Here is a 17,600-nt window from a genome sequence, read left to right as displayed (position 1 = left end):
CACATGAGCACCTACTGTAGCCAGTCTGTGGGAGACATAGTTATTGTTGGTTGGGAGGGGATCAAATACTTATTTTACTCACTGAACTGCAACTCAATTTATAACATTTGTATTGTGTGTTTTTTTTTTCTGGATTTTTGGTTGATATTCTGTCTCTATCATTTAAAATACACCTATGATAGACCCGTTATTTCTTTGTAAGCGGGCAAACTTACACAATCTGCAGGGGATCAAATAATTGTTTTCCCCATTGTATAGTTGAAGTACAAATATACAGTATATAAATTATTTAACCTCCCAAACAATTTACAAATTAATGTGTTGAATTCCAATATTTATGGATTTAAACCAGCTCTCTCCTCTTGTTTGTTCCATTAGTTGAATCATAGAAACACGGAGCTAAGGGAAGCTCAGAGTGAACTGCTTACATTACAGAACACCAGAGATGTCCTCTCCTCGGAGGTAAGAAATGTCCTCTCCTTGTAGGTAAGAAATGTCCTCTCCTTGTAGGTAAGAAATGTCCTCTCCTCCGGGGGTAAGAGGTGTCCTCTCCTCCGGGGGTAAGAGGTGTCCTCTCCTCCGGGGGTAAGAGGTGTCCTCTCCTCCGGGGGTAAGAGGTGTCCTCTCCTCCGGGGGTAAGAGGTGTCCTCTCCTCCGGGGGTAAGAGGTGTCCTCTCCTCCGGGGGTAAGAGGTGTCCTCTCGTCCTCTCCTCCGGAGGTAAGAGGTGTCCTCTCCTCCGGAGGTAAGAGGTGTCCTCTCCTCCGGAGGTAAGAGGTGTCCTCTCCTCCGGGGGTAAGAGGTGTCCTCTCCTCCGGGGGTAAGAGGTGTCCTCTCCTCCGGGGGTAAGAGGTGTCCTCTCCTCCGGGGGTAAGAGGTGTCCTCTCCTCCGGGGGTAAGAGGTGTCCTCTCCTCCGGGGGTAAGAGGTGTCCTCTCCTCCGGGGGTAAGAGGTGTCCTCTCCTCCGGGGGTAAGAGGTGTCCTCTCCTCCGGGGGTAAGAGGTGTCCTCTCGTCCTCTCCTCCTGAGGTAAGAGGTGTCCTCTCCTCCGGAGGTAAGAGGTGTCCTCTCCTCCGGAGGTAAGAGGTGTCCTCTCCTCCGGAGGTAAGAGGTGTCCTCTCCTCCGGAGGTAAGAGGTGTCCTCTCCTCCGGAGGTAAGAGGTGTCCTCTCCTCCGGAGGTAAGAGGTGTCCTCTCCTCCGGAAGTAAGAGGTGTCCTCTCCTCCGGAAGTAAGAGGTGTCCTCTCCTCCGGAAGTAAGAGGTGTCCTCTCCTCCGGAAGTAAGAGGTGTCCTCTCCTCCGGAAGTAAGAGGTGTCCTCTCCTCCGGAAGTAAGAGGTGTCCTCTCCTCCGGAAGTAAGAGGTGTCCTCTCCTCCGGAAGTAAGAGGTGTCCTCTCCTCCGGAAGTAAGAGGTGTCCTCTGCTCGGACTCGGAAGTAAGAGGTGTCCTCTGCTCGGACTCGGAGGTAAGAGGTGTCCTCTGCTCGGACTCGGAGGTAAGAGGTGTCCTCTGCTCGGACTCGGAGGTAAGAGATGTCCTCTGCTCGGACTCGGAGGTAAGAGGTGTCCTCTGCTCGGACTTGGAGGTAAGAGGTGTCCTCTGCTCGGACTCGGAGGTAAGAGATGTCCTCTGCTCGGACTCGGAGGTAAGAGGTGTCCTCTCCTCCGGAGGTAAGAGGTGTCCTCTCCTCCGGAGGTAAGAGGTGTCCTCTCCTCCGGAAGTAAGAGGTGTCCTCTCCTCCGGAAGTAAGAGGTGTCCTCTGTTCGGACTCGGAAGTAAGAGGTGTCCTCTGCTCGGACTCGGAAGTAAGAGGTGTCCTCTCCTCGGACTCGGAGGTAAGAGGTGTCCTCTCCTCGGACTCGGAGGTAAGAGGTGTCCTCTCCTCGGACTCGGAGGTAAGAGGTGTCCTCTCCTCGGACTCGGAGGTAAGAGGTGTCCTCTCCTCGGACTCGGAGGTAAGAGGTGTCCTCTCCTCCGGAGGTAAGAGGTGTCCTCTCCTCCGGAGGTAAGAGGTGTCCTCTCCTCCGGAGGTAAGAGGTGTCCTCTCCTCCGGAGGTAAGAGGTGTCCTCTCCTCCAGGGGTAAGAGGTGTCCTCTCCTCGGACTCGGGGGTAAGAGGTGTCCTCTCCTCGGACTCGGAGGTAAGAGGTGTCCTCTCCTCGGACTCGGAGGTAAGAGGTGTCCTCTCCTCCGGAGGTAAGAGGTGTCCTCTCCTCGGACTCGGAGGTAAGAGGTGTCCTCTCCTCGGACTCGGAGGTAAGAAGGTTCCTATCTTTCTGCTCATTGTCCTGATTCCCCTGCAGGCTCCTCACTGCTCTTCTCCTCCTATTTTTGCAGCTTGATGTTCAGGAACAACATCTATACAGACTGCAGAGAGAACTAAAGGAGAGACAAGAGGAGCTGGAGCAGAGACATGTCAGAATACAACAGCTTCATAAAGACCTGAATACCTCATCTACCCAAAGAGATGAGGCCCATCGGCAGGTAATGTCAGCACCCCAACCATAACAGAGTACAGGCTCAGTGTTATTTGGTTATCCTGTAATATATTATTACAAATCACAGATCAGTCGCATGTGTTATTTGGGTCATGTGACACATTTGAAGATATCTCCTTACTTGCTTAGTATTGTTGTAATCCTTTTTGTTCTTTAGAATGACGTCACTGAGCATGCTCAGATCTCTCCTGATTTAGGGCACACTCTCTATGTGCTTATCTATCTGTTATCAGAACTTCCTACGGCACACCACTGAAATCCCAGGAGGCTGCAGAATCATTCAGAGCTTCCTCCTACACCCCATGTGACCATATGACATCACATGCAGTGTAAACCTGCCCATTACTGCAGTCTTATCAGTTGAAGCTGAAAAGGCTGACAAAGACAAACATTAGACAATCGTCACAAGTAAATACTATGAAATAAAACAAGTCAGCTATGAGCAGGGAAGCATGGTTGCCATAGAAACCTTGGATTGAGAAGGAGGCTTGGTTAACAGTACAGGAAGTGCTCAATGTAAGGGCGGAAATACACTCCACTGTGGACTCAGAAAACAATACTTAAGATGGCGCTGCCTAACCCCTGGAAACAAGTTTTTTTTAAAGTTTCTTTAACCACTTGAGACCCGCGCTATACCTGAATGACGGCTACAGCGCGGACCTCCTTTGCCGGGACTACGTCTATTGACGTTGTCCCGTGCACGAACGGCCTGCGCGCCCCCTGAGGGGCGCGCGCGGTGCACTCTGTGATTGGCGAGTCTATGAGACTTGCCTGATCACTGATCCGAGCAAGGGGTCGATCCCGACCCCTTACCACGTGATCAGCTGTCAGCCAATGACAGCTGATCATGTGATACAACGGAGCCGGCAATCGGCTATTATTCCTCCTCGCGCTGTCAGCGCGAGGAGAAAAAAAAAGAGCCGATCACCGGCGGCTGTCCCGAACACGGCCAGCCCACCTGCCCCCTGCCAGTGCCCATCTGCCCCCTGCCAGTGCCACCTCATTAAAAAATAAGTGCCCCCCGTCAGTGCCACCCAGCAGTGCCCACAGTGCCACCCATCAGTGCCCACAATCTGCCTCAACAACTGTGCTGCACCCCAGTGCCACATATCCGTGCCCATCAGGGTCATCTACCAGTGCCCATCAGTGCCCAGCAGTGCCACCTATCAGTGCCCATCAGTCCCATCTATCAGTGCCCCTTAGTGCCACCCATCCGTGCCATCTTATCTGTGCCCATCAGTGCCGCCTTATCTGTGCCCATCAGTACTGCCTTATCTGTGCCTATCGGTGCCACTTTTATCTATGCCTATCAGTGCCCACCAGTGCAGCCTATCAGTGCCGCCTCATCAGCGCACTTCAATGAAGGAGAAAAATGACCTGTTTGCAAAATTTTATAACAAACTGTTAAACATGATTTCTTGTTTTTTTTTGGCATCTTTTTTTGTTTGTTTAGCAAAAAATAAAACTCCCAGCTGTAATTAAATACCACCAAAAGAAAGCTCTATTTGTGGGAAAAAAAATAATAAAAATTTCATTGGGGTACAGTTTTGTATGCCCGCGCAATTGTCATTCAAAGTGCATTAGCGCTGAAAGCTGAAAATTGGTCTGGGCAGGAGGGGGGTTTAAGTGCCCAGTAAGCAAGTGGTTAAAGAGTAAGTAATATGTGATTTGGGCTGGATTACAGTGGCTATAGTCTGATAATTACTTATTATAATGGACTAAATGAAAAGAAGCATCAGAGTGGGAGAGTTTACTTCCTCTTTAAGTGGTTAAACCTAATTTGCCATGTAGTTGCCCACCCCATTCATTTGTTTAGGTCTTATAAGGTCTCCACATCCTGCAGAGAAGTTTTTGCCCCGCTTAGCTTAGCATCGTCCGCAAATACAGAGATTGAGCTGTTCAGGGGGTAATGTGACGACAGGTTCACTCTACATTATTCTTAATGTCCCATTTACAGTTGTCTGAATGCAACCTGCGCACGTCGCAGCTGGAAGGGGAGAACTACGCCTTGAGAGTGCGCCAGCGGGAGCTGGAGACCGAGGTAAGGGCTGGCTATAACTTGAGGCTATTCAGACACAGTAAGAGATCTTCTTGTGTGTGTGTATAGATGACAGTCTGTCCATTGCTGGGATCTCACGTTTTTTATGCAGATTGATAAACTTAGAGAAGGATCTCTGTACGTGCCGAGAGAAGAACCAGTCCAGGCGTCATGGGACCACCATCACCGAGAGCAGCTAGAAGATCAGCTACTAAGAGCAGAGAGTTCAGAACGGGAACATCTCATGTTGATACACAGACTGAGGGCAGAGCTGCAGGACGCTATGTTCACGGTGATTATATTATACTGTATATTCAGATATATATGTTTGCTTGCAGGTGTCTTCTGCTAGGCGGGTCCATATATTGCTGCTGTTTTTTGAAGGAGTTGGTGAGGAATACAGACAAATATCATCTTTAACCACTTCCCGCCCAAGGACGTCATATGACATTCTTAACTGAACCCGTTCTATCCAGCGACGAGCATGAGCCCAGTGGCTCCAGGCGCTATCCCTGTCCTCATTGGATAGATTGATAGCAGAAAGCATGGCTTTACGCACATTTGTAGAGCTTCTGAAATGCCTGGGATCCTCTTTTTTGAAAAAAAAATAATTTTTTTTATTCAGTATAATAAAAAATATACAGACAAAATGCCAGGTAAGTGAGACAACATGTATAGGTACAAAAGAGATTTCACAGTTATCCAGTTATCATGGCCATCACCATCAATCTTTGAAGACCCTGAGTCCCAAACATGTAAACCAGTATTTTCTGCTCGTGTTCCTCTTTTCTTTTTTTTTTCCCGTCATAAAAAAAAACAACCAAACAGTTAAACCCCAACAATGCCTCCAGGAGGAAAGAGGCAGAATACCCTCCCCTTTCCAACAAGGCCCAGATCCCCAAGAAGACCAGAACCCCTACCTCCCTCCCCCTCAGGTATCCCAACTTAATACTTAGAGTAGGGCACTTTAAATCCCCTTCATTTTATTAGTGGGTTGTACCTATACCCTCACCCTCTGGGTGTGCTTCACTCCTACCGGGGGTATACTCCTAAGCGGTGTTTCCGATTTTTACCTTGATTGATTATGTCATCTAATAAGAGGACGTAGATTGCACCTTTTTTAATTGCATATATATGTGTAGTTTTATACTGGGTGTTGTGCTGTAAACAAGGCTCCTGACGAAACGCATTAGCCTCACCGTTGTTTTACATGGTAATTTTGGAATAAAGATTGTCAAGACTTCATCTCCAGAAGTGCCGTCTCCTTTATGCTTCCATTTCCTCCCCCTCCAATGAGGCCTAGCAATCCTGCTCTGTGCTCTGAGCCACATCTTCCTCCAGTGTATCCTTTGAGTCAACCCACCTAAACCAGACCTTCCTAAACTTATTGGGCGCTCCGCTGGCCTCATACGTCATCCGGTATAGCAGAACATCTGCATTCACCCACATCCCTAACGGTCTGGGACCCTTAAATCCCAGAACACCCCAATATGCAAATTATAAAATTTTCTAGCAGTTTTTTTTTGCTGATCTTCTGTCTCCTGTACCTTCCTGTTGGCTCATCACAAAATCGGGTGTCCTAGTAAGCCAATAGGCAGATAAAGGAGCAGGAGGGCCAGCTGGCTGCACTGTTTTTGAAAAAGAACAGCTAAAAAGCTGACTTGTGATTGGTTAGTGGTTATTGCACACCACTGGCTCATGATGCCGCTCTGTCTTTCCAGCTGGGTACCATGCAGGAGGAGCTGCAGGGGACGCAGGCAGAGGCTGCCTCTCTGCGGGGCAGATATAGCAGCTGTCAGAGAGAAGCAATGGAGCTTCAGCAACGAGTCCTGGAGCAGGAGAAGAAGAATGCAGAGCTGCAGAGGGAGCACCGCGGCACCCTGGAGAGTGTTCACCGAGCCAGGGAACAGGTCAGTGCTAGAACACCTCCTGCTAACTCCATAAAGTACACAGCACTGCTATTAAAACAGTAATAAAAAAAAATTGGCTCCTCTATGGGCTGCTTTATAGATAACCTGATGTATCACTTTTGGGTATTGTAATGCTTTGCTGTACGCTTAGCTAATGTTGCCCCCCCCCCATTCCTCCTAAGCTTGTGAATCTGGAGCAGACGGTGCAAGAACTCCAAGAGGAAAAAGTCCGACTTCAGGAGCACAGTCAGCGGCTGGAGAAGGAGACCGGAGCCTTGCATGCCGAGCTGGAGACCCAGAGCTTAACCTTAGGAGAGCACAATACCGCGGTGGAAAGTAAGGTATGTGTTCAGTCACCACCATTTGGATTTGTACCTAAAAAGTCAGTTTCTGTGTTACTGACAAATGTTTTTATATGTTTCAGCTAAACCAGAAGGAGCAGCAGCTGGAGCGTCTGCGTAGAGAAGTGCAGACTATGAAGAGGCAGCTGCAAAATGCAGAAGACAAGGTAGGAATTATTGTTTAATCCTTTAAGGTGCTTCCACTGTAGATGTACTGCCTGAATGTTATCAGAGAATCTTTCTCAGTTACAGATTATGTGACGTTAGACCAACTAATCGATAATGAAAATCGTTGACAACGATTTACATTATCGATTCTATCGATTAATCGTTACAGCCCTAGATTCATGCATGAATCTAGGGCTGTAACGATCAATCGATAAAATCGATAATAATCGATAATGAAAATCGTTGACGATTTACATTATCGATTAGTTGGTCTAACGTCACCTTCCTCCCTGCCAGTCCCGGATCTGTCCCAGTAAATCCTGTTCCTGTGTACAAGGCGGCGGCGCCGTCGTATTCTCATGTGAATACAGCGGCGCTAATGTGACCAGACACTTCCGCCTCTCTCCTCGCTGACGTCAGCTTGCCCCCACAGTCCCACCCACTGCTGCCTCAAGGGAAGAGAGAGGCGAGAAGCAGCCGTGATATAAGGTAGCGGATGTAGTGTAAACAACAATACTCAGTCAGTAGTACGTACATACATTGTGATTTGTGATGGGAGGTTTTAGTGCCCCATCATTGGTGTTCCGGGGACTGGGTGGAATAGTGCACCATCGTTGGATTTCCTTGGGGGTCAGGGGATAGTTCCCCATTGGTGTTCCTTGGAGGGGGGGATAGTGTCCCATTGGTGTTCCTGTGGGGGGGGGGGGGCATAGTGCCCCATCATTGATGTTCCTGGGAGGAATAGTGCCCCTGGTGTTCAAGGGAGGAATAGTGCCCCATCATTGGTGTTCCCGGGAGGAATAGTGCCCCGGTTCAGGCTGGTGGTGGGGGCGTTATGGTGTGAGGGATATTTTCTTGGCACACTTTGGGCCCCTTAGTACCAATTGAGTATGGTTTAAACACCACAGCCTACCTGAGTATTGTTGCTGACCATGTCCATCCCTTTATGACTACAGTGTCCCCATCTTCTGATGGCTCCATGTGTGTGTATGTGTGTGTGTGTGTGTATGTATGTATGTATGTATGTATGTATGTGTATATATATATATATATATATATATATATATATATATATATATATATATATATATATATATTACAGTAAACAACCAAAAGTTAGTTACACAGAGTTGCAGATCCTTTTGGCAGATAAGCCGCTTCACATGTTCCTTTCAACTGCATATTTAGTAGCAGTCAAAGTAGAATTCCCAGATAAACCTAACTAGTCTTGCGCCTTCCCCCTCCTAACACCTATGCTGACTAACCTGTGTAAGAAAGATGTGTATATACTTGCCTATTTTCAACTTGCTCCAGTCTGGTCATGTGACCTGGCTCTCCTGTGTCAGCCAACAGCAGTTGCAGGGGGGAAGAGGGAGCTCCGACAACAGATGGGCCGCAGGAGCCTATGGGTGACATCAAAGCTCCAGGCTTTACCATCAATTGTTGAGTGTCCCTCTCCTGGCTGACACAGGGGATCACCTGACCAGAATAGAAGGAGCTGAAAATAGGTAAGTGCTCTATATCCATCTTTCTTACACAGGTTAGTCAGCATAGATGTTTGGAGGGGATAGGGAGCATATTTTGGACTAGTTGGGTTTAGCCTTATGTTACCTGATCCCAGCAAACTCCCTTTCTAACCACTTCCGGACCGCCGCATGCTGATATACGTCCTGACTTTGAAGAAAAATATTGTTGTTAGGGCAGCAGCTAGCTACCATAACCCCGGTATCCTCTTCTTCGGCCGGCGGTCTGCTTTCCGATAATAGTGGTCTCTGTGGAGGATTCACCACGAGATCACTTTTATCGGCAGTGGGGAGAGGGCCCCACCACTCTCCAGTGCCCTCTGCTGCTTACCGGAGCCGTCGGCGGAGGCGATCGGCTCTTCACCCTTGCTGGGTATGGAGACGAGTGGGGGGAAGATGGACCCCACACGTCTCCATATCATTGCATCATTTTTTTTATTTGTTTTTAAACTGTGTAAAAAAATAAAAAATGAAAGATAAAATAAATAAGAAAAAACATTTTTTAAATGCCCCCCCCGTCCTACCAAGCTCGTGACCAGAAGCGAACGCATACGTGAGTAGCGCCGCATATGAAAACGACGTTCAAACCACACATGTGAGGTATCTCCGTGATCAGTAGAGCGAGAGCAATAATTCTAGCCCTAGATCTCCTCTGTAACGCAAAACATGCAACCTGTAGAATTTTTTTAATGGTTGCCTATGGATATTTTTTTTTATTGAAAAAACCAACTTTATTGAAAAACGTATGCATGGTACATAAATCGATATAGACCAACATGGCCAAAACAAAGGAACATACATGAACACATTGAAGTATCTGTGTAGCATAAAGAAGAATACCCAATAGAGGTGGAGCCAGTACACATAGTTGCATAGTTAGTAAGGTTAAATAAAGACAACAGTCCATCCAGTTCAACCTGAGTGAGTGTCTACAGTTGTCTCTATCCCTGTACATTGCACACTCACATCAGTCCCTACCCACAAGGAGCCCACAATCCAAGGTCCCCATTCATATACTAGGGCCAATTTTGTACAGAAGCCAATTAACCTACCTGCATGTCTTCGGAGTGTGGGAGGAAACCGGAGTACCCAGAGGAAACCCACGCAAGCACAGGGAGACTGTGATTTGAACCAGAAACCCTTTTTACTGCTAGGCGAGAGTTTTAAGGGTAAAAATTTGTCGCCATTCCACGAGCGGCCCCAATTTTGAAGCGTGACATGTTGAGTATCAATTTACTCGGCATAACATTATCTTTCACAATATAAAAAAAAAAATTGGGCTAAATTTACTGTTGTCTTATTTTTCAATTAAAAAAAGTGTAATTTAAAAAAAAAAAAAAGTGCGCTTGTAAGACCACTGCGCAAATACGGTGTGACAGAAAGTATTGCAACAACCGCCATTTTATTCTCTAGGGTGTTGGGGGGGGGGGAAAGTTAAATGTTTGGGGTTTCTAAGTAATTTTTTAGCAAAAAAAAACCTGTTTTAACTTGTAAACAACAAATCTCAGAAAGCGACTCGGTGGTTAAAGTGGTGTTCCACACACCAAAAAAATGATTAAAATTCCTAAAAAAAAAAAAAAAATTGGCATTTTTTTTTAACTCGCCTCTAAATGCCTGTTGCTAGGGGGTCCCTCGTAGTCTGCCTCCTTCAGTGCCTGGGCTGATGACATCACTTCCCCTCAGCACAGGAAGGGCTCAGCTCTGCCCCCTCCCTCCTGTCAGTCATCTGGGACATGTGACAGGTCCCAGATGACTGCGCGGCCGCTCACGCATGCTCAGTGGGTGCCCGGCTGTGAAGCCACAGCCGAGTGCCCACAGTTGCAATGCCGGCGCCACCGAGCGGAGGGGGGGGACGAGCGGGGCTTAGTTCCCCCCACATGGCTGGACCCTGGGACAGGTAAGTGTCAAATTTATTAAAAGTCAACAGCCGCAGTATTTGTAGCTGCTGACTTTTAATAAATTTATTTTAGGGGGAACTCCTCTTTAAGTAAGTCTCCTGTACAACACTTTTTTTTCCAGGTCCAACAGCTGGAGATTACAAAGGGAAGTCTTCAAGAAGAACTGACGCTGCGTCATGCCGAGAAGTCTTCACTTGCTGAAACCATCCTGAGACTAGAGAGGGAGATACGAGATCTTAATATAGAGAAGGAGGACATGGAGCAGAAGGTAATGGGTGGCTGTGGCAACATCATACGCCAGGAGAAGGAATACATAAACCAAAGCTTTGGTAGATGTAAGCGTATCATAGATTCGTACATTTATCCTGAACCTCTATAGTTTCAGCTCCAGAGCAGAGCCACAGACAGACTTCAAGCCCAGCTTGCAACCTGTGAGTCTGAGCAAGAGACCGCGCATGAGAAGATCTCATTATTACAGGAGGAAAGGGACTCTTTGATGAGCAAGGTCCACCAGCTTCAGAAGGAGGTATGTCCACGGTGCTGTCTTATGCCGCGTACACACGAGCGGACTGTATGGCGTACTTAGTTCGTCATACAATCCGACGGACAGTCCGTCGTACTTTCGACTGAACAGACTTGACCACACACGGATGCACAAACAGTCCGTCGAAAGCTTGCGCGATGACGTGTACAGCACGTACGACGGGACTAGAAATAGGAAGTCCAAGACACAGCAAAGCACCCTTCCGCCGTGTAAATCCTTTCTGGGCATGCTCCATTCTTAGTCCGTCGAACTAGCATACTGACGAGCGGATTGTCCGCTGAAACCAAAGTACGACGGACAGAATTTCGAAAAATCCGAAATTCTTAGTACGCCGGACTGCACGCTGAAAAAGTCCGCTGAAGCCCACACACGAGCGGATTGTCCGCTGAAATCTCGTGTGTACGCGGCATTATCGTCTGTCATGATACTGCTATTGATCGGTATCTCCTTACGGTGTGCGGCCACCTTTTTTGTTTCAGAAGGAGGTAGCTGGGAAATATAACTTTTTGTTTTTGTGTGTTTTGTAGTTGTTATTATTTGGTTATTATTTCAGATTTTTAAATTTTGGGGTTTTTGAATTTTCAGTTTTTTGTTCTTTTGAATTTTCGTTCTTATTTTCAAATATTCAGATTTCCGGATTTAGATTTTCTGAATTTCCACATTTTCGAATTATACGAATGTTCGAAATTTACAAATATTCGGAAAAATATGTTATCTGGGTTTTTGTTAATTCGGGTATTTCCAAATTCACAAATTTGTCAAAATTCGTTAAACAAATTCGGAACTTTACAACATGCACCGTACCATCTCCTTGAAGAATATTCTTGTTTTGTTTTTATGCGGTTCTTTATGTACAGTATTTTGAATGTTGCTTCTGTTATTTTTGTACTGACTAATGCTTATTTTTTGCTGGTTTCAGATCCTTGGTCTGTCTAGCTCTCACTCCTATATGGTCTCTCCTGACAGCTTTGCTTGGACTCTCTTCCTCGCCTTCAGTCTCCTTCCATCTCTGCTGGTGGTGCACCAGGATGAAGTCCTTTCCTTCCCCTGTTGGTTTCACTTTGTTCTCTACTTTTGCTCATCTCCTGCCTTTCACCTCTGCTGCTGGTCTACTTCTGCTATTATTGATTTGCAATTTTATATGCTTCACCTTGTGGCTTTTTTTTTTTCTGTGGTCTCAGACTGTGGGGCTGCTACCATGACAGTGAAACATGTTTGCAGTTATTTTTTATAATAAAAACCTAAAGCGGAACTAAACCCTCCTATCCCAGCCAAGGAAGCTGCCATCTTGGCCTCTGTTTGATCTGCACTTGCCATGATGTTGCACGTGTTATCCGATTATGACTTCAGCCATTTGATGGTTTGATAGTTTGGTTGAGGGCACAAGCAAATGTGACAGTTAGTAAAATGTTCCCGGCATGCCAGTAATGTAACTGTTTTTTTAAACTGTTAAATTAAGGGGTTTAGTTCCCCGACTGTTTAAAAAAGACAGTTACATTACTGGCATGCCACGGTCACATTGTTTGTGCTCTCAACCAAACTATCAAACCATCAAATGTCTGGAGTCATATCTGATCACACGTGCAGCATCAGGGCAGTTGCAGATCAGACAGAGGCCAAGATGGCAGCTTCCTTGGCTGAAAAGGATAGGAGGGTTTAGTTCCGCTTTAAGCAGGGTATACATGCTAAACAAAAAAAATGCACAGATCCTTGCATAAACGCAACATTGTGTGATGCAGGAATATCTCCTGCTGAACTATTGTATTGTGATGGGGGGAGGGGGGCTCTCCTCTACCACCACCGCTCACCCTTTCCCTGTCAGAATACACAGATTATGTTCAAATCAGATGATTTTCCAGCAAGACTGTTCGACCGAACTGACTCTCGGTATGTGTGTACTGTATTTTAGGCTCTCTGCACACAGGGGCGGTGTAGCTGCAGTGCATTCCTCCTGGTTTTTTACTGCATTCAGGCGGGTCAGTACAGCGTCCAGCCCTGCTACCTGCAGCCTGTCAAAGTCTATGTCAGGCTGTAGCTGGATGGGGCTGAGCGTTGTACCACGTGGTAACCACGTTTACAGCCCCATGTGTTCAAATACAAACGCTAGTAAAAAGCAACAAAGCGAGGGTGCGCCGACATGGCATTACCATTACACAATTTATTGAATGATAAAACAAGTGATATACACACAAAGACATGACATTAACGTGCCGATTATGAAATGCAGATGAGACTGCCTCCAGGTGCACAGCACCCAACTAATGACATGGGAAGGCCTTTCATCATCCAAAACGGCTTGCATGTTTTGAGGGACAAGCCCTCTTCCTCAGTGCCACTCTGAGGAAGGGGGCTGGTCTCTCAAAACACATAAGACAAAAGAGCTTGTCCCTTGAAACGCGTAAGCCAAGAGGGCTTGTCCCTGGAAAAGCGTAAACCGATTTGGACGCTGACAGGCCTTCCTATGTCATCAGTTGAGTGCTGTGCACCTGGAGGCAGTCTCATTTGCATTTCATGCTATGCATGTTAATATCATGCGTTTGTGAGTATATCATTTATTTTATTTATTCTATAAGTTGTGTAATGTGAAAGCTCAAGGTCAGTGCACACTCTCTTTGTTGATTTTTAGTGTAAGGATACCTACGGTCCTGAGGGAGCAGCAAGACACATTTGGGCTTTACTTCTAAGCCGGATAAGTAGAGAATCCAGAAAGCCCTAAAGCACCACACTCAGCTGCAGGTTATTCTTTGGGCCCTAAACTTGGGTACCGCTTGGTACGCGGTTCAGTGATGTCCAGCCACAGCCAACCATAGACTTTGACAGGCTACAGGCAGCGGGGCTGGATGGTGTACATGTTCCTGCTGGCTGGACACAATAAACCATCAGGAAGGACGTGCTGCAGCTAGACGGCCCTGTGTGCAAGGGGCCTTATTGTTCACCAGAGATTCTGTGTGAAATTAAAGTGGCTAAAAAAGGTTGAAAAACCAACTCCTATTTCTTTCCTTTTGAGTGTCCACCTCTGATCTCTCCGTCCCTTTTTTCTTATTACTGATTTTTTTGAGTGTTTTGTGTTTTAACCTTCCTAGAAATCGCAGGGCGAGGAGCGTCTAAGTGAAGCCATCCAGCAGACGGAGTCTCTGCAGAGCGACATCACCAGAAGAGACGCAGAGATCCAGACTCTGAAGGAAAAGCTAGAAAGATCTGAGAGTGCTCTAGAAATTGTCACAAAGGAGAAGGAGGAGAGCAGCAGAGAGGCCGATGCCCAGGTACAGTGTATTTCTATACATTGGTTCCGGTAACCTTTGAACTCCTTGTGCTAACGATCCCCTGTCTCTTACTTGGTGTCCACAGATTGAGCAGAGGTACAAAGATATTGCAGCTCTCCAGCAGGAGCTCACTGAAGTAAAGGAACAGCACGAAACTTGTAAAGCACAGGTAATCCAGCATAAGAAGTCCTATTGTGGGGGCTTTGTCCTTTGATTAAGCCTTATTGGAAGGAAGTTCTGTACAGTAAAACCTTGGATTGAGAGTAACTTGGTCTGAGAGCATTTTACAAAACAAGCCGCGGCGCTGGAAGGAAGATCACCTCTTCCCCCCCTCCCTCCCTGCAATCTTCTGGGACACATCATAGGTCCCAGAAGATTGCCTGGGCAATCACATCGCGACATGCGCAGCGCACCTGGCTGTGAAGCCACAGCCGGGCGCCCACGGTAACCATGCTGGCGCGGAGGAGAAGAGCGGGGCTCTGTGTGCCTGCATCGCTGGACTGTGGGACAGGTGAGTGTCTGATGATTAAAAGTCAGTAGCTACACTTTTTGCAGCTGCTGACTTTTAAATGGGTGGAATTCCACTTTATAGGGACATAGTGCCGTATCGCAAAAAATAGCCTGGTCATTAAGGGGGCAAATCCTTCCGGTTCTTAAAGCGGAGGTCCACCCTAAAGTGGACCTTCCGCTCATTGGAATCCTCCCCCCCTCCGGCGCCACAATTGGCATCTTTCAGGGGGGAGGGGGGTGCAGGTACCTGTACAGTACAGGTATCTGCACCCACTTCCGGCGTAGATTCTGCAGAAGGTACGCCCCTTTCCGCAGAATCTACACCCTTTCCGAAAGTCCCCCGCTGCCTGCTGGGAAACACACGGATCCCAGAGACAGCGGGGACCATCCTTATTGCGCAGCGTGACTCGCGCATGCGCAGTAGGGAACCGGGAAATGAAGCCGAAAGGCTCCACTTCCTGATTCCCATACCCAAGATGGCGGCGGCAGCACCCGAGAGACGATCGAGAGATCGGCTTCGGGTGCCGACATCGCGGGCGCGCTGGGCGGGTAAGTGTCACTATTTTAAGTATTTGTAGCTGCTGGCTTTTAAAAAAAAAAAAAAAAACGCCGGAACTCCCGGCGGACTCCCGTTTTAAGTGGTTAAAAAATCCTCAACCTATATGAGTTGTATGGGCAGTGAAAAATACCATCTGGGGGGGGGGGCTACGGGGGAAAACTTGTAAAATAAGAAATAGAGATGATGGATAATTTTCAGGCTTAGTTTAGCCCGAGTCTATCTCTACCTCCTGCTTGCTCCCCCTCCCCCTTTCTTCCTTCCCCCTCCTTTTTTTTTTTTTTTTTTTTCCATTAGGATAGAGTAGTGGAATTTGTGGTTTTAAAGCGTAGTTCCAACCATGTAAAAGTCAGCAGCTACAAAAAGTGTAGCTGCTGACTTTTACTAATCGGACACTCACTTGTCCCACGGTTCAGCGATGCGGGCGTACGAAGCCCCGCTCCTTTCCCCCCCCTCTCCGCAGCGCCTGCATTGTTACTGTGAGTGCCTGGCTGTGGCTTCACAGCCGGGCGTGCACTGCGCATGCGCCAACCCCGCTGCATGCTGTGATTGGCCGGGCAAACTCTTAATTATGGACATTTATGGAATTTCACAGTTAGCAAGGGGGGGTGTGGTGGGGTTTTTGTTTTTGTATGTGTGTATATATATATATATATGTATACCCCACCACACTCTATTTTCATTTCTTTTTGCAGCATAACTTTTACCCTGCCCCCCCCCCCACCCTTTTATAGTGCAGGGGGATATAATTGATGGGTAAGGGCACACAGTAATTTGGGAGAAACTTGGGGGGAGCTGTATGTAGTCATTCCTAAGTCCAACACTTAATTAAACAAAGAATTCACAAAAACTTACATTTTTTGGTATTTATGGTTTTTCACAGTTTGTAAAAGGGGAGTGTTTTTGTGTACAGTGAGTTTGTTGGTTGGAGAGTTTGGGGGGGGGGGGGGGAGGAAGGACTTGTTAGAACCGGAAAAAGATCTCAATAAAGGGGTTCCCCCGGCTTCCTCCCTCTCAATTAAAGTTCATAAGTGAAAAGAATCCAAAAGAAGTGTATCAGAAACCATGAAATCAAACCAAGACAGAAGTACAGTTAAATCACACTTAAAAATAGAACAAAAACGTAGTCAAAACATAGCCAGAGTTCAGGAGCCGGAGCGGATAGTCAGACAAGCCAAACATCAGGGAGCCAGATAGTAAAACAACAAGCAGGATCTGGAGCCAGAAGCGATGCCAGCCAAGCAAGTCTTCTTTTTTTTTTTTTTTTTTTTTTTATTAAATACATTTTTATTGGGAAATAAAATAATACAAAGGTACATATCAAAGAATTATACAGATCCAGTACATTTTCTTGAGATACCATAGGATAAAATGGTACATTAACAGCAATGATACTATAACCAAGCAAGTCTTTTAACAGGAATGCAGGAGATAGTCTCTGTGATGTTGACCAAGGCAAAGGCAGAGATCTTCTGGGCTGGACGGCTTAAAGTGGGGTTCCACCCTAAAGTGGAACCTCCGCTAATCGGAACCCTCCCCCCCTCCGGTGTCACAATTGGCACCTTACAGGGGGGAGGGGGGTGGAGATACCTGTCAAAGACAGGTATTTTCACCCACTTCCGGGCATAGACTCCCGTGGGAGTCTATGTCATATCCTGTCCTGCCGCGCTGTCTGCTGGGACACACACGGGTCCCAGTGACAGCGCGGAGAATTTCTATTGCGCTGTGCGACTCGCGCATGCGCAGTAGGGAACTGGGAAGTGAAGCCGATTCGCTTCACTTCCTGATTCCCTCACCTAGAATGGTGACGGCAGCAGCCGAGAGCCGAGCGATCGATCGGCCTCGGCTGCTGGCATCGCTGGAACCCGGGACAGGTGAGTGTCCATTTATTAAAAGTCAGCAGCTGTAGTATTTATAGCTGCTGCCTTTTAATATTTTTTTTTTTTAGGTGGAATCCCTCTTTAAGTAGGCAGGACTGATGAGCAGGATCATCAACAGCTGAGTAACACTGAAGCGATAGGAGCTGGTAGTTAGTGCACAGCTGAGCGGCCAGCTCAGAGAAAAAAGGTCTGAGCCCGGGCCCTGACAAAGTGTCCATGAAGATTGTGTAATCCAAAATAATAAGTGATATGATATAACCACGTGATCCACCACCACATAAAGTTAGATAAAGGTAGTTTACCAGAATGCTGGAACTCTATTACAGAGTCACAAACGCCCAATGTGTATAAGCGGTAGCAGATGTCATCCAATCACAGGATGAAAGATAAAGCAAATTCAAATGGCAACTCCGTGGATAAGCAAGAACGCATTCCCATCATGGATATGTAATGAAAAGGAGCATCCACATAGTGTA

The 17,600-nt window shown here is 47.0% G+C and overlaps 1 protein-coding gene across 3 annotated transcripts in view; it reads left to right on the top strand.

Annotated features, from left to right (window-relative positions):
* Positions 1 to 17,600, top strand: part of PMFBP1 (polyamine modulated factor 1 binding protein 1) — a 76,109-nt gene that overhangs the window by 26,124 nt on the left and 32,385 nt on the right. For all 3 annotated transcript variants that reach the window (XM_077452032.1, XM_077452024.1, XM_077452015.1), the window contains exons 7-17: positions 379 to 462; positions 2,333 to 2,479; positions 4,451 to 4,534; positions 4,644 to 4,823; positions 6,253 to 6,441; positions 6,624 to 6,782; positions 6,866 to 6,949; positions 10,493 to 10,639; positions 10,751 to 10,897; positions 13,999 to 14,178; positions 14,264 to 14,347. In XM_077452032.1, the coding sequence (XP_077308158.1) occupies positions 379 to 462; positions 2,333 to 2,479; positions 4,451 to 4,534; positions 4,644 to 4,823; positions 6,253 to 6,441; positions 6,624 to 6,782; positions 6,866 to 6,949; positions 10,493 to 10,639; positions 10,751 to 10,897; positions 13,999 to 14,178; positions 14,264 to 14,347 (1,485 nt within the window). The remainder of the gene's footprint in view (positions 1 to 378; positions 463 to 2,332; positions 2,480 to 4,450; positions 4,535 to 4,643; positions 4,824 to 6,252; positions 6,442 to 6,623; positions 6,783 to 6,865; positions 6,950 to 10,492; positions 10,640 to 10,750; positions 10,898 to 13,998; positions 14,179 to 14,263; positions 14,348 to 17,600) is intronic.

The sequence above is a fragment of the Lithobates pipiens genome, unplaced genomic scaffold, assembly GCF_037356315.1.
Source record: "Lithobates pipiens isolate NorthernLeopardFrog02 unplaced genomic scaffold, aLitPip1_a1.2 Scaffold_10, whole genome shotgun sequence".
NCBI classification, from domain to species: Eukaryota; Metazoa; Chordata; class Amphibia; order Anura; family Ranidae; genus Lithobates; species Lithobates pipiens.
The sequence above is the reverse complement of the archived record's forward strand: the minus strand, read 5'-3'. Positions and strand labels throughout refer to the sequence as shown.